General features: G+C 36.1%; 1 protein-coding gene across 26 annotated transcripts in view; it reads left to right on the forward strand.

Annotated features, from left to right (window-relative positions):
- LOC149947628 (uncharacterized) overlaps positions 1 to 14,882 on the forward strand; it is a 73,057-nt gene extending 58,175 nt beyond the window's left edge. For 9 of the 26 annotated variants that reach the window (XM_090173367.1, XM_090173364.1, XM_090173357.1 and 6 more), the window contains 12 exons: positions 23 to 64; positions 515 to 648; positions 732 to 835; positions 1,703 to 1,741; positions 2,483 to 2,554; positions 2,813 to 2,830; positions 8,292 to 8,448; positions 8,517 to 8,625; positions 9,466 to 9,820; positions 9,884 to 10,725; positions 13,252 to 13,388; positions 13,515 to 14,881. In XM_090173367.1, coding sequence (XP_090029493.1) covers positions 23 to 64; positions 515 to 648; positions 732 to 835; positions 1,703 to 1,741; positions 2,483 to 2,554; positions 2,813 to 2,830; positions 8,292 to 8,448; positions 8,517 to 8,625; positions 9,466 to 9,820; positions 9,884 to 10,725; positions 13,252 to 13,388; positions 13,515 to 13,716 — 2,211 coding nt within the window. In that variant the 3' untranslated portion in view covers positions 13,717 to 14,881. Of the gene's footprint in view, positions 1 to 22; positions 65 to 514; positions 649 to 731; positions 836 to 1,702; positions 1,742 to 2,482; positions 2,555 to 2,812; positions 2,831 to 8,291; positions 8,449 to 8,516; positions 8,626 to 9,465; positions 9,821 to 9,883; positions 10,726 to 11,584; positions 13,098 to 13,251; positions 13,389 to 13,514 lie in introns of those variants that run through there. The other 17 variants (XM_090173382.1, XM_090173380.1, XM_090173381.1 and 14 more) reach the window with 11 other exon arrangements.
- Positions 14,883 to 16,104: the final 1,222 nt, after the last annotated feature.

Raw genomic sequence — 16,104 nt, forward strand, 5'->3', positions numbered from 1 at the left:
AACCGAGTCTGCTTACCAACAGGAAGTACCACCTCTTAATGCTTCGGTGGATGAGCATGAAGCTGTAAGTCCGTCTAACTTTTACTGCCTTTCAAGCTCTCATAGTCGCGCAGTAAACCGAGCTCGGGGAAGTTCTTACATCTTTGCTGTCTGTTTTGTAGTATATATATATATATATATATATATTACTATATATTTTATTATACTTTGGCTGTGGTACTTTTTTAATTTATTTTATTGGTGTCGCTTCGCGCACTTTATTTATTTCATCCGCCACACTACAATTCCGAGCGCTGTCGTCGTAATAACTTCCTTTTTACGTCGTTTGGTTTTGATATTTTATTTTTCGCTATACCTAGTCGTTGTAATGTTAGCGTAGTTCGGCTTTTTTACTATAATTATAATTATGTTTAAAAATATATTTCTTTGGGTAAGAAATTAAATTTCGTTTTACGAGAAATTAAACGGATATCGAGAAACGTGCCGGTAACCGATCGTTTCGAAATCTTTGCAGCGGGGCAACGAAGATGACAAATGTTTGTGCAAAATCTGCGAGAAGCACGTTTATCAAATGGAAAAGGTTAAAGCCGAGAAAAGTGTCTTCCACAAAAACTGCTTCCGTTGTAAGGAATGCTCAAAGCAGTTAACGTAAGCGATTTTATTGCCGCAATTGCCGAGAGCCATGTTTTGAGACTCGGTGATAAAATCGTTGCTTTCGCCGTTTCTTTCAGCGTGGACGCTTTCGATTCCCACGAAGGTCAAATCTATTGCAAACAACATTTCAAGCAAATATTCCAGCCGAAAGCTAGATTTGAAGGAGACGACTTAGCACCGAGTAAGTGCTCTTAACGCTAACACTTAAAATTTAATCTCCGTTGCACGAATTTCGTTTCTGTTGTCGAGCGCATTCACTTCCTAAAAATAGCATGCGATGTGGTTTTTCCCCCCATAATTTGCACGAATTAGAATTATGCGGATGATTTTGACGTTCCACCCTTAAAATTCAGTCTTAAGAGACGATTATTTCTTGACGAATCGCATTAAGTGGTGTTATAAATTTCTAACGTCACTTATTGTTAAAAATAGATTAATTTCCTACGAAGGTAAATAAGATACTTGGATAGCTTTATATCGCGGTGTAGCTCGAATGCACCGACGCTATACTAACAAGGAGAGTACCCGAGGTGTTTATTGCCAATTTTGTTCAAAGTCGGCCATAATGTAGAACTATATGAGATATGAAATTTCCCAAAAGGAGACGTTGCACTACCCATTCGATTTGCCATGGCAACCGAAAATGGTTTTTACCACTTAAAACAAAAAAATCTCCATTGCAAAAAACATGGGATTTTCTTAGTTTCACGTACGAAAATTTAAAAAAATTGAAAATCAATAAATGGGTAATTTGGACCACATTTAGGTAAATTTCATTAGTAAATTGGAAATTTTTGTGGTAAAATTGTATGAATTTTTGGGTAAAATAAGGAAATAAATTTAATTTTTGTTTTAAGTGGTCAAAAACATTTGTGATTGCCATGGCAAATCGAATGAGTAGTGCAACGTCTCCTTTTGGGAAATTTCATATCTCATATAAGTCTACATCATGCCCGACTTTGAACAAAATCGACAAACGCGGATACTGTATCCGAAGTTTTTATTTGTTGTGTTGCTCTTAACAAATGCCCATGTCTTATTTTGCAAGCCGAAAATTTGGAACTTGAAGAAAAGGAGTCAGAAGAAGGTACGAGTGTATTAAATTTATATTTTTGAAATGTACAAACGTCGCGATTTTCGTTTTGATTAACAATTTTGGCATGATCCCCAATAACTACTAAACATTTAAAACAAGAAATTTAAAAAGTACCGATTTTTTCTTCAATAGGTAATTTTTCTTTCTTATTCTATATGGTCATTTAAGGTGGTTTTCATTCTCAGTTCTTCGACCATTGGGTTTGGGTATAACCATTGGGTATAACCATTGGGTTTGGGTATAAATTTTAAAAGAGCGGTTGTAATATTTTGACGTGACTTCTTCAGAGATTTGCATTTTCTTATTATTTTTGGTAAAGGGTAGCGAGATCAATATTTGTATCTTAAGATGATCGATGCGTAATTACACTTATAATGCAACTATATCAGTGTTACCACACGTCAGGGAAAAGTCGGGGAATTTTAAAATGGGCCTAAAAGGTCAGGGAGGGGTCGTGGAAATTTAAGAATTTGTAAAAAGTCAGGGAATTCTATTTAATCTGGACATTTAAATTTATTAACTTTTGAAAAAAAGTAAAATATAAAATAAAATTTTGGCCTTAATAAGTCAGGAAAAATCTCTTAAAATGGTTAGGGAATTTGAATCAATTTTGTGGCAACCCTGTTAAAGTATTTTAAACTGTCTTCCGAAGGAATATTTTTGGTAGCGTTAAAATTTCTTTGAATGATATAGCGAACTGAATTGAATAAAACGTGAATTTGTCCGTTGCAGGAAAACAGAAAAGGAACGAAATGATCATTAGAGAAAACACTCCCGTTGAACTACCACCAGATGTCGTTAGATGTAAGTGAAATTTCATTTCCTCTATCGAAGGTAACAAACGCCCGTATAGAGGATTTTCATACCTCGTTACTGTATACGTCACTTATTAAATTTTGTTTAATTTAATCAATCCTGATTCCTGAACAGTGATTTCAATTGAGTTAAAAGCATTCGATGTTTTAATTGATAAAAAAATCTCTATATTGTCGTTCGTTAAAACCGGGTATCAATCAATGTTCACTAGGATTAATTAGTAGTGTATCTTACCGAAATAACAAGCAGCTTGCGAGGAAGAGGGTGAGTCACTTGTTTTGGAATGCCTACTACGCGTACATTCTTTACCGTTATATTCTTGACACGCTTCTCGTATTTTCCATAGTAAAAATGGTAAATTTATTTGCCTATATTTCCGCTAAATGTGTATTTAACAGGGTTCATACAAACATGGAAATCAGTGAAAATCTGGATATATCAGTGAAATTTATTTTAAGCAAAAAAAGTCAGGGAAATATCAGGGAAAATAAATTTTCCTGAAAAATCAGGGAAAATAATTATGAACTCCAAATTATGTGCAATTTGTTTTAGTATTACTGAATGAAATTTTACTGAAAAATCAGGGAAAATAATTATGAACTCCAAATAGTATTACTGAAAGTATTACTTAGTATTGAATTCATACGTTCAATCTTGACTCTATTATATTAGAAAGTGTAACGGTAATGCTTTTAACATTTTAGAGTCCCCTATTGTTTTAAAAAGTACACCTGGAAAATGTTCAAAACTACTCTGGAAAACCTGGAAATATCAGGGAAAATGGTTTTTTGAAATATTGTATGAACCCTGAAACATCTACCCTGTTAAGTCTAAAACGGTCGTTTCTTGAAGGTGGAAATCGCTGTTACTTCCGCGAAGTAATTGGTTTTATACTTCTATAACGAAACTTGAATGTAGGAAACTCTCTTTATCAGATTTGAGATTTTACAGGGCCTTTTACTCGGCGCCTTCTTTGACGCGCCAGTGTAAATACGCTTTTAAAAATAACCTTATTATTACAATCGTTCCGAAATGCGGCAGCCGTTTAAAACGCGGTCTTGAATGACGTTGGGCCAATTTAAAATGTAATTATAGCGTTTGTATTGTATTTCATTCTTCAGCGCGCCCCTGATAGTCGGTACGCCGTCGCGAAATTATAAAAGATATGATAAATAACTTTCGAAATTAGTTACCACCTCGGTGTAAGCTTGGCCAAGCGAATATTTGAAGAGTCCTCTTATCCTATTATGCTGTAGTCGAACGGCAATATTATTTTAGCCCCACGAACTTATATTCCAAGATGAGGTCAAGCTTTATCCGTCGATTTTTTGAAACATTTCTGGTATTTATTCGGCGATACGCTTGGCGAAATCTCTTTTGAATGTAAAAACGCGTAAACACTAAAAAATCTTCGCCAGAAAATCATTGAGTCGTGAAATATTTTTCTCCAACTCTTATAGATAAATTAAACTGTAGGGTTTCTTTAGCCTACTGAGTTTTCAAAGTTTTTCGTTTAGGGCGCGCGTTAAGACCATTTTTTTTAAACCTTCGCAAGTAATTAGGCGAATATTTAAGAGTTTTTCGCTTTGCTATGGACTCACCAATGGGTATGTAAATTTTTTTATGGCCGATCAAATTTGAAGAACTTAAATCGATATGTTAATTTGTCACGTATCTCGTGTAAAAGACGTGAACGTTCAATTATTTTCGACGATTCAAGCGTGGCATCGCGGCTCATTAGTCGAATCGAATGAAAGCGAATTCCGATACAAGAATTTGCCTACGTATTCCTGAAAATGGGCTTCGTGGGCTGCACGCGTTAAGTTCGCGACGTGCTGTAACGTTTATCAACTTTATTTCCCAGTCCTTGAACTTTGAATCGTTACTGTTTTTACCCAAGTATCGGGAAAAGGGTTTGTGCACGCTTTACTTAATAAACAAATTTACTTTTGAGCCCAATTATCAAATAGACCTTTCTCTAAATTACAAGTTAAACCAGCCAAACATTTACAAAGACTATATGGCGTTACTTTAATACAACCGACTATTCTTTGGTTTTAAAATTTGACTTATGATCCATTTTTTTTTCTAAAGCCTATTTGACATATTTAAACAGTGCTTCCACATGCGGGCAATTTTTCCCTTTTCCGGGATTTTTTAACCTTCCAAAATGCTAAAGGGGAATAATGCAATTTAAGAGGGAAAACGGCATTTCGCGGTGGAAATGAGGGAAAGTTGTTCTTTGCACGGGAATAAAGGGATTTTTCAGCTTTTCTGGTAACATTGCCTGTTCTAGCCTAATTGTATATTAATCCGTGGATATGTTATGAGTCACAGATATGAAAGTCATAATTTAAAGTAAAAACACCTGTGTATATGGTAATATTAGAAGAAAGTAAAGAATTACACAGTACAAAGTCTTGATCTAAATATCCATTTGCGACTTTTCAGGATATATTTTGGAAAAATTATTCAAATTTAAGTAATTTCGTAATAAATAAAACCTTATATTTAGAATTCTTTTCAAAATTAAACTGAATATTTAAACAAATTATTATTAAAAACTGCAAAATATAGCGAGAGATAAAAATGGGAATTTACAAGTCAAAAAAGGGATTTTTCGTTATAGAAATTATCGCAAGAGGGAAATTTTAGATATCAAATGTGGAAGCCCTGTATTTTAACCAGTAACAAAAGCCGCGTTCACACATTGCCTGGAAATCAATTCAAAACGTTTCGAAAGAATTGTGTGAACCAGGCTAAATCGTTTAGGGGGAAAAGTTTTCCATTCCTCCTAGGCGCCTGGGATAACAAATACGAGTTTTTACCACGAATTTTCTTACTAAATGCGGATCAAGTCGATATTTAATAGATAGTTAGGGAAAACTACAAGAAGAAAATATATTTAAAAATATAGCACGTTTATGACTTAACTATATCTCAATGATTACGTAAATAGTTAATTCACTACTTACGATGCTTTTGTTTAAAAATATAACGGGGAAATCAGTAGGGTTATGACCTTAAACCCAAATATACAAGTAGATTTCAAGTATAAAGTATAGGTCATTAACAGCGTGCTATAGAGGTTTTATCTGGAAATCATCCTACTATTTCACCGTAGCGCCTCGTGTGGATTTTTGAGTAAACTTAGTGCACCCTACCAAACACGTAGGGTTCTATACTCGCTTTAAAGCAGTTTCAAACCTCTTTTACCGCTTACGTCTGAGGAGTTTGCAGTTTTACCAGATAAGTAACTATGATAACTCTCTCTCCGAGCCTCCCTGGTGCAATATAAAACTAGCCAAACCCTCGCACCTTCCCACACAAAAGGGGGACAGCATTCTCGGATTATTTTATAGAAAGGTCGGTAAAATTATTCCGAGATAGTCGTTAACTTTCCAGACCTAGAACCGTAATCCCAAAATGACATTTAGTGGTGCGTCTTTCAAAATAGGCCAAACCTTAGCGAGGGTAAACACTTAGGCGGGAGACTAGGCTATTTTTAACGGTGATTGACTGACCGGCCCTTTGGTCGTTATCAGAGACCGCTCCCGGACCAACACCCTAAACAAAAAACAGGTAATTATCAAATTTTCGTAAACACTGGAATGATCTGAATTACACGCCCAGATAAGCTTGTCCGAGCGTACGAATCGATATCCTCGCCACGTTGCCAACCCCCCGTCCTCCCTCCTAGCATCGTGAACGTCCAATAAGAACGTAATCAGTGAACCGCTCCTGCCGAAATGAGGTTTCATTTAAAGGGTCGCATCTCCATTCTCCAATGACCATAATCGTCACTCGTTTCGATCAATATTACGCCTACCCGAATTAATGAAATGGCTATATAAAAAAACCCTTTCATATTAGACCTACCAGCTCGTCGTGTCGAGAAAATCTTATTAAATTAGCCATTAATTTTTTAACGACTTTTAAACTTTACGAACCGCTTAAAGAAGGTCTACTTCAGCGGCGGTAATTCCAGCTATTATCAGTAGACATAGATCGTGGGTTGGAAAGGTAGAGAACGGTGGCGGGTAATCCGCGAAAGGGGGGATCCTTTTGATGCGGGGGCGTGCGCGTATTCTTGTTTTATCCCCCTCCGCTCGTAGTTTGTTGTAGATATCAGTTTAGGCTTCCGTCTCGCTTCGAGGTTGAGTTGCTCCTACCGCTGTCTCTACGCGAGTTGTCTTGGCCGTTTTGTACGCGTGGAGGCTGAGCGCGCTCTCGCTTGTAGCTTCGCGATTCAACCATTGAGAGTTCGGAAGAGCGAGGCCAGGAATCGATCGGGGGCTTTCCCTTCGCTTTCGTCGTCGTCGCGAGGAGACGAAGAAGTTTCGCGAGCACCTACCGGCGGCGTTCGAATTTTTCTTCTTGGGGAACCACCACGGCCAAACGGGGGTGAAATCGTGAAGAAAACCAGTCTCGCCTTCTTCTTCGACGCGTGTCTCGAGTTTTTTCACGGGGGCAAATCTCCTTTTTTTCCCGCCTGCCCGCTGTAGTTGTTTTTTTCATTCGCGTAGAATCGTCTGTCGACCATTGCTGGCTTTCCCAGAAATCCGCCTGTAAAAAACTTTGTTCGCTTAACCAGCCGCCGGTTAGCAGCGCTAGCGGCCAAACACTGCACCGGTAAACCCGTTTCTTTTACGGTTTAATATTCATCATTCAGTCGCGCTTAAAATCGGTGGCGAGCGGTTTCCTCTTCGCGTTGTTTCGAGAAACGTTTCAGGGTGTGATCGACGAAATCTATTCAGGGTAAGATACGACCAATTTTATCCCATTTTGTATCGTTTATTTGAAAGCGTTAATTGATTTTTAACCGTTGCACGCCGAAAGCGCGTCCACCTCGATTCGAGTAAAGGGTTGGGCCACTCGTACCTCGTATATCGACTGACCACTTTTTTAACGACTTTATGGGTGATTCAGCCATTGACCGGTCGGAACGTGTTTTCTAAATTATGTCGTTAAAAATAAAAGTAAAAATCTTAAGCCTTATTTATCCCTACATAAACACCGGGTAAACGTATTTTGACCCTTTGTACGTTCAAGGTTTGGGTGTAGGCGAAATTGTGGCTTTTATTGTTCTATCGTGTTTTTTGATCCCGCACGCCGATAACGTTGTCGGGTAATTTAACAGCTTTACTCGTTAAAAAAGCTTAAAAAATACCTTTTTTTTATATTCACGCAACGGTGGCACTTTTATTGTGGCTTAATAGTGGCAGAAGGTCTTCGCTGATAAGGTGCGCTCGAAGTCGAGCCTTGACAGTCAACGCGGAGTGTACGCCGTAACCCCCTGATATTTTGCCCATCTTCGCTAATGCTGGAATTAAATTATCAATTTGCCAACAAAATAAGATAACGTAGTGTCTGTAAATTCGCGCTGGTTTTTATGCAACAGTAAATGTAAATGGCGCTTAGCATTGTTCAACTAGTTTCGTAATTTGTTTTCTCTTAAGCCCCTAAATACACTTCGTACGAGATCCCGAAATTCACGTTTTGATAACCGGAATTTTTCCAAACCTAGTTTCCCGATGCGCTTAAATACATAATTTAGTTCGTTCCGCCCTCTGCGCCGCGTATACTTCTTAGGCTCTTTGCGGTTGAACCTTACCATAAGGAATAGCGTCTATATATAAAGCAAATTATCGATTAACGTATACTCAATTCGTTAAACTATTAAAAATAATTCGCTAATATTTATCGTTTTTTTTTCTCTCAATAGCGGACACCAAATCGAACGATCTAGAGTCCATTCAGAATTTGAATTTGAGCAACATTAAATCGAGATTCGAGAGTCAACAGGACGAGCCCAAGTTACCATCGACTTCCGATCTTTGCACTTTAAGCCGATCACCCAGTATCATGGCTCGACTTGCCAAGTAAGATTACATGCAATTAAGGAAAGATTCGTCACGAGTTGGTAATGGGAATCCTTTTTGTTTCGCAGGTATCAGTCCGCCTTATCCAAGGAAGGACATACCAACGGCGAGCTGTCAGGTGACGAGGAACCCGAACACGACCCGACTATCGTAAGGGAGACTAGACATCGAGAGAAGGTCCGGTTGCCCCGTTCATTTTTTATGTGGCTGTCTCGAGTTGTGCCGCCATTGGTTGACCAGTATTCTGCCGCTATGACGTGCCTAGCATGAACGTGCGGTAACTAATACCAACGTAGTCGATCAAACGTAGCCGTTCCGTGTAATAATAGCATGGATCTTAACGCTTTGTTTGGCTCTCTATGCCCGCAATTACCCAACGCAATCTGGCAAAAGTACGCGTTTACCCTGTAACCTCTTCAGAAATCGCGATAGCTTTTAATCGATGCAGAACGATTCGAAATCTTCATCGGGGATTAGAGTAGAATTAAGAGTAGAGGGAAGTACTTGATTGTAGAGGTTTAAAAATACTACACTATAGATCACGCAATTAAGGTGCAATTAAAATTTAGAGGCCGTAATGTCACAATTTTTTTATGGTATTGATTGTTGAACCACTATAGTTTTTCGACACCACATGAAAATCGTCTTGGTTTAAGGACCTTCTCCAAAGGTATTCTTAAAATTTGGTCGTATGCAAAATTTAATGTAAGATGATACAATACCTTCTTTAGGATATCTAAGTTAGTGGTGAAATTGTATTTTCTTAATTGTTGGCTATTAACGTGAAATTGAATTTTTAGCTTTTTTATAGCATGGTACTTACTTATACTTGGATAAAGTAGGAGAATGTATATATAGACCATTAGATTATTCGCTTAGAGTCGTCTCAAACTAATCTTTTTAACCTCTTAAACGTAATGGTAATGAAACCTAAAGCTGAAAAACGATTAGAATTGAGACGGTTCTAAAAATATGCAATGTTTCAATTTCCGGTGATGGTTCTTCGTGTTTCTTTAGGTGAACTTTTCCGGGTTGTCGTCTCTAAAGAGTCAGTGGGAGAGTGGCAATGTCAACACCACTGCCGAAGAAGCCAAGGAAGATGTGAAGGACGATTTGGCCAAGTTACGACAACGAATCTGTCTAGGACGATCGGAATCGATGAAAGCCGTGTATGAGAAAGCTTGTCAAGACACTAAAACGAAATCTCCCGTTCGCAGCGAATCCGTCGTTCTGGGACGTGACGTCAAGGCCCTTTCCATTAAAGACAAATTTGAAAAAGGCGCCATTGAGAATGACGAAGAAATAGAAGCCGAGAAGTTCGAACGTCTTCGAAAAGAGAAGGAAGAAGACTTGTCCGTTCTAACTGAACCGGGTAAAATATCCCTACTGATTGGTAATTCGCCGAAACGATGATTAAATTAACTTTCGTTATTAGGAACCGCCGTTGGAGCTCGAAGTCTTTTCAAACAAATGGACGCCAGCGTCAAGTCACCTTCTCCGACCCAGTTGTCACCGATGAAGAGCCCTTCCATGATAATGAGAAGCCATCACGACAGCTTCTCGAGTCAAGCCTCAGAGGGTGACGTAGTCAAATGCAGCGCTCCTACCGAAAAGGAAGATATTCCGGTGGAAACGACTCAAATCTCGCAGAAGTTCAAGTTCTTCGAGAATTACAAGGAAGAGGAGAAAGAAAGGAAACGATTTCAGATTACCCCACCCAGAGACCCCGTTAACGAAAGCTCCCCCGACGTCGAACTGCAGAGGGATCCCAATATTGTCCGCAGCGCCGACGTCGTGGATGACCTGCCGGTGACAGACACCGCTAAGAGAATGCTGGACAAATTCAAAGCCCTCGAAAACCAGTCGCAGGATCACGTCGTTCCTATGCCCACGACTCCCAAGCCACTCAAAAGAATCACTCCTCCTCGGGACGATGGCCCCAAGGTTGTCAACGTTCAGCAAGTTGAAATTCAGCAAGTGGATCCGGACATTGTTCGATGCAGTTATAAGGCGGACGACGACATTGTCGTCGAGGCGGACAAAGCCAAAAGTTTAAGGGCCAAGTTCGAAAACTGGGAGCTGGAAGTCAGTCGGGAAAACCAGAAGAACGAGAAAATGGGACTCGGGACGGTCGGAGATGTCAGTGGCAACGGGGTCGAAGACGACTACTTGCCGCAAGTCGACACGACGAAAAATCTGAAAGCCAAATTCGAAGCGATAAAAGACGAAACTGCCAAAGTGAACGACAAGCCAAAACCAAAAGCTAGACGATTTATTGTAAGTACCGAGGAGTCCCTAGAATCGTAGATATCATGTCGTTACGAGTGCGTATTTACTTAACTAAAACTACTAAAAAATAACTTTTCCCAATCGGTTACGCTTACGTAAATATACATATAAAGCAATTTTTGCATGCCTGTTAAAAAAGTTCGATCGTTTTTAGTTTAATCAGAGTTTAAGCTTAAAAGTATTTTACATTCGTTACCTATTCGAATTTAATATTTAGTTTTCATTGAATAAATATTACCTCAAAGAGTTTTGAAGTATCAAATTATATTAGCTTACAAAGTTAGTTTTCTAGTTTGGTATAGCTAGTGTAATCCGCTCTCAATGACGCATTATCACATTTTCTCGAGTCTGCCATCATTTGGATAGTCAGTAATAGGTGGATATCATAATATTGTCCGACTAGTGTAATTGGCAAAATGTTTTCGGTATGAGGAAGAGTCGCTTTTGGTTGGAAACTGGTGGTATTTTGTTGGAAGCGAATGCGGAATTGTTTGGGGTCATTCATGAGTTGTCGGCCATCATAATTTCACGGGAATGTTTTAGGAGTGGTTAAGACACTCGAGCGCTGTCGGAGACTCGAATGTTTTCCCGCAAGGTTTTTATATTGCATGGTGATAAACGTTTGTCGTTTTAAGAAGAATTTGTAGCGACTAACAGCATGAAATAGAAGCTGTGTGACTATCCGTAAGAGCAAAAAATCACTCTTCGGCGAAGAATACGCTTGGGAGACATTAACCTGGTGCGCTGTTGAAACTCATTAACGGACTGACCCGCTCTCACTCTCGAAGATGCCTGCCTTAATTCCCCATTTGAAAAGTCTCTAAAGGTTGAAACTTTTTTTCCTCAGTAATTGTTTACCGTGTCGCACTCGAGGAGACGACGTCTTCCAGGATCAAGAACCAATTTTATTTTGTACTTGAGAATCCTCTTGGAAATGTGTTTCGAACTTTTGACATTTGCGTTATAAGTGATAACGCGCTCCTGGATAAAAATATACATATACTTTTTGAGATTTAAAATTTTTCGATACAATTTTCGCACCGTCGTTGTGGCGTATAAAAAATCCCCGTTGAGAAAAGAGTCAAGAAATGTCGTATCCTTTCGAAGATATTTTTTTTGGAAGGGTTTTATTTTTAGTTTTATTCGGAAGGTAACTTAGACCTACTTTGTAAGTTATACGTGATGGTAAGCCTTTTCTATTTGTAAAGTTCCTGCCTTTTTATTTCGTTGTACGCTTGTACAATTTTTAAGGGTTTACTGATAAGGCGAAAGATTCATTTAAATTTTTAGTACCAGTTTTGATACGCTAAACTTAATCTTGTCATTTTCGAAAGATTTCTTGATAATGCTATACTTAGGGCGAACTATATACTTATACTAAACCAGCGAAACTTTATTTGATAAAATGGAAGTAATTTGAAATATTTAAAAGCCGCGCTCAAATATGTTGCATTAACGAGACCAAGTCTATCCGAAATCAAATTAAAAATCAAATTGTTTAGACTATGTAGCGTTGAAAAATTTTATTTACCCGTTTAAGAAGAGTTATATTCGGAGGTTTTTGGATTACGCGGAAAATCGACGCTGTTGAATATTTTCGACGTTTTTGCAATATATTTGTTAGCCTGGAAAAATACCTTCCTCGTGTTTGAGCTTAAAAACATTTTATATTAATTTAAGCCTTTTTATACTTACAGAAGCCTGTTTCAGGCATTACGTATATAAAAACCAATATATACAAGGCTTATTATCTAGAGTACGGTGTATTTAAATTTGATAAACCATTTTCTTAAAATTTGGTACTTTTTATACACGTAATCACAAATTCGTGATTTTTTTAAGTGTTTATACCCGGTAATTAAAAAAATCTAATATTTATTCACAGAAAGAAAATTAATGAAAAGTATACTATTTAATGGGTGTTTTAGAGTTGCGATTGCCATTAGAGAATAATTTGATATATTCGTAATTATAGGTCTTGAGAGAGTTTCGCCCCCCCCCCCGCGAAATAAAACGTGTTGTTAGTGTTTTAAGCGTGTTTTTGAGTTTTTCGTAAAATCACTTTTTATTAAAACAAAATTAAATTTATAACGTTTTTTTTAGTGTTAATGCCCTTCTTACGTGTTAATTATATTTCGTGGGTCGAAAATTGCCTTTATTGAGGAATATTTGATGTTATAATTTTTTTAGTATATTATTACTTAAAATATCTGGCGCAGTAGCGCTAGTTGAAATAATTAAGTCAGTTCTTATACTTTCTACCATTTTTTTACAAACGCGACTAATTAAAACTCTGCTAAGATAATGTAGCCCTTATAAATTAATAAAGATTGACTTAAAAAGTTAACAAACAATTATAATGATGTACCGGTAAATGTTTCCACGGCGATAACGCGTTTAGCCTCCGCTAACATTTGGTCTGATCAAAGTTGAGTAAAAATTATTTCGAACGCAAAAACGTTGCTAGAAAATACGAGTTCATCTTTTAAACCCTTTCTTTCCGTTATTTCGCAGCAAGAACAACAAAGTGCTTTTGGCGAAACCTGTAACATATGCGAAAAGCGACTCTATCCTTTGGAGAAAATGGAAGCGAGTGGAATGAAATTCCACAAAAACTGTTTCCGATGCGCCCACTGTAACTGCGTTCTAAGGTAATCCCTCTCTTCAGCCCGGTTCGTAGTTAAAGTACCCGCTCGGGAAAGCTAGAGCTAAGCTCTGATCTTCCTCGCGCGAGTACTTGAATCTTCTGTACGATTTTAAACGGTATTACGTCATAGGCTGGAAAACTTCACCACTAGCGCCGGCAAGTTATTTTGCACTCCTCACTTCAAGCAGTTGTTCATATCAAAGGGTAATTACGACGAGGGATTTGGTCGCGAGCAACACAAGGAGAAGTGGAACCGCAGCCGATCGAGTACACCAACTCCCAAGGAAAACGGCGAAGCGTACACTAACGGACACCTAGAAGAAATGGTCTAAGACCGAAATTTTAAAACTTTTAGAAAAAAGTCTTGCAAATTTAATAATACATTTTAATTCCGCGATTTTTTTAATACGTTTCGTTCACTAATTATAAGGAGGTTGTTCGTAATCTCCGTTTAACTAATCACCCTCTCTAGATTTCGGTTTGTCCTTCCCTTATAACAAGATGACGAATCGAGTCGTTAACCGTAATTCCGTTGACTTCTCTTAATTAAAAAACTACACGAACAAATTAATAAAGTTAATTTTTAATTTAAACGGAATTGTAAACATTGTTAATAACCCCAATTATTACCACCATGTTCGATAGTTTGTTTGCGCTAATAAACGTGGTGGTTTAGTACCGAATAATATGTTTCTCAAATAGTCAACAATTATATTAATATCGTTGTGAGCCGTAGTTATTGCTTATGTTGACGTAATTTAACATTCCTTTTCATTATCATTTCAAGAGTCATTTTTGAAAGTTAATATCTGCTTTTTATTTTTAAAAGAAAAGCGTTTTGATTTTTCGTTCCTGTTTCGCGTTATTAACACGGCGTTTAAAACTTTTAAATTATTCTGGTACTTAAATCCTAAAGGTCACGATCGAATAACTTTACATATTTTGGTTGTATATATCTAATCCTCGGAGTTATTTGTATATTTATATATTGGAAATTGATTGGATTGATATTCGGACGTCAATAGTCGTGCTCATTCGCTTCCAATTTATTTAAATCGAGTATTATTATACGTTTATATCCAAAATGGTGCCAAGGGACTGATATAACGGGAGAACGAGGAAATTAGAATTTCCCTATTTTTTTGAGAAACGAAAACCAATTTTTCTTAACTTAGCACCCAAATGTTATGAAAAAAAATCGACTGACTAATTGTATATGAAATGGTGCTCTAGGATTTTCATAAGTGTGCTATAGATAGCGCGATTTCGTTTCTTTATTTTATTGTTATTTTTGTACATATTTTGTTGAATGATACGTAATGGCCCCCACTTTCCGTTTTTATTTTTTAATTGTTTACTTTGTAGTCCATCTTATAACACTAATTGTAATGATTTTTTAGATAAGATATCAATCGTAAATGGTTTTATAAAATTATAAGTGAATTTTTTTTGTGGCATTCCGTGATGTATAAAAATAAACGTTTCTAACAAAATTTTTCAGTTCCAAAAATACATGGTCCTTTTTCTTTATTCTATTACATTCTTAATGCGTAGTTAAGGATGTTGAAACTCCTAGAAATGCGATATATTTTGTTACCTGTATTCATTATTTTGTTGTCTCAAAATTTGATTTCGTGTAGTATTTCCTAATTGAGGTATTTAACTGGGGGTATTTTAAATTCCTGCTTGTTAGTTATTTTGCTTTAATAACAAAAAGATATTAAACTCATACAAAGTAAAATGGTTTCGTTTGTGTCCAAAAAAGGTTACGTATGGGGCACCAAACCAGAAAAAAAACGAAATATGGAAAATAAAATATAAATAATTTAAATATATGAAGTACGAACTTTTACAAATATAAAGTTTGAAATTTACCAAAATAAAGTATGAAATTTACAAATATAAAGTTTGAAATTTACCAATATAAAGTATGAAATTTACAAATATAAAGTTTGAAATTTACAAATATAAAGCTTGAAATTTACAAATATAAAGTTTGAAATTTACAAATATAAAAAGTGCATACTTTATATTTGAAAAAGTTCATACTTTATATTTGAAAAAGTTCATACTTTATATTTGAAAAAGTTCATACTTTATATTTGAAAAAGTTCATACTTTATATTTGAAAAAGTTCATACTTTATATTTGAAAAAGTTCATACTTTATATTTGAAAAAGTTCATACTTTATATTTGAAAAAGTTCATACTTTATATTTGAAAAAGTTCATACTTTATATTTGAAAAAGTTCATACTTTATATTTGAAAAAGTTCATACTTTATATTTGAAAAAGTTCATACTTTATATTTGAAAAAGTTCATACTTTATATTTGAAAAAGTTCATACTTTATATTTGAAAAAGTTCATACTTTATATTTGAAAAAGTTCATACTTTATATTTGAAAAAGTTCATACTTTATATTTGAAAAAGTTCATACTTAATATTTGTAAAAGTTCATACTTAATATTTGTAAAAGTTCATACTTTATATTTGAAAAAGTTCATACTTTATATTTGAAAAAGTTCATACTTTATATTTGAAAAAGTTCATACTTTATATTTGAAAAAGTTCATACTTTATATTTGAAAAAGTTCATACTTTATATTTGAAAAAGTTCATACTTTATATTTGAAAAAGTTCATACTTTATATTTGAAAAAGTTCATACTTTATATTTGAAAAAGTTCATACTTTATATTTGAAAAAGTTCATACTTTA

Source organism: Leiobunum rupestre, chromosome 4 (assembly GCF_980474605.1).
Source record: "Leiobunum rupestre chromosome 4, qqLeiRupe1.1.hap1, whole genome shotgun sequence".
In the NCBI taxonomy this organism is placed as follows: domain Eukaryota; kingdom Metazoa; phylum Arthropoda; class Arachnida; order Opiliones; family Sclerosomatidae; genus Leiobunum; species Leiobunum rupestre.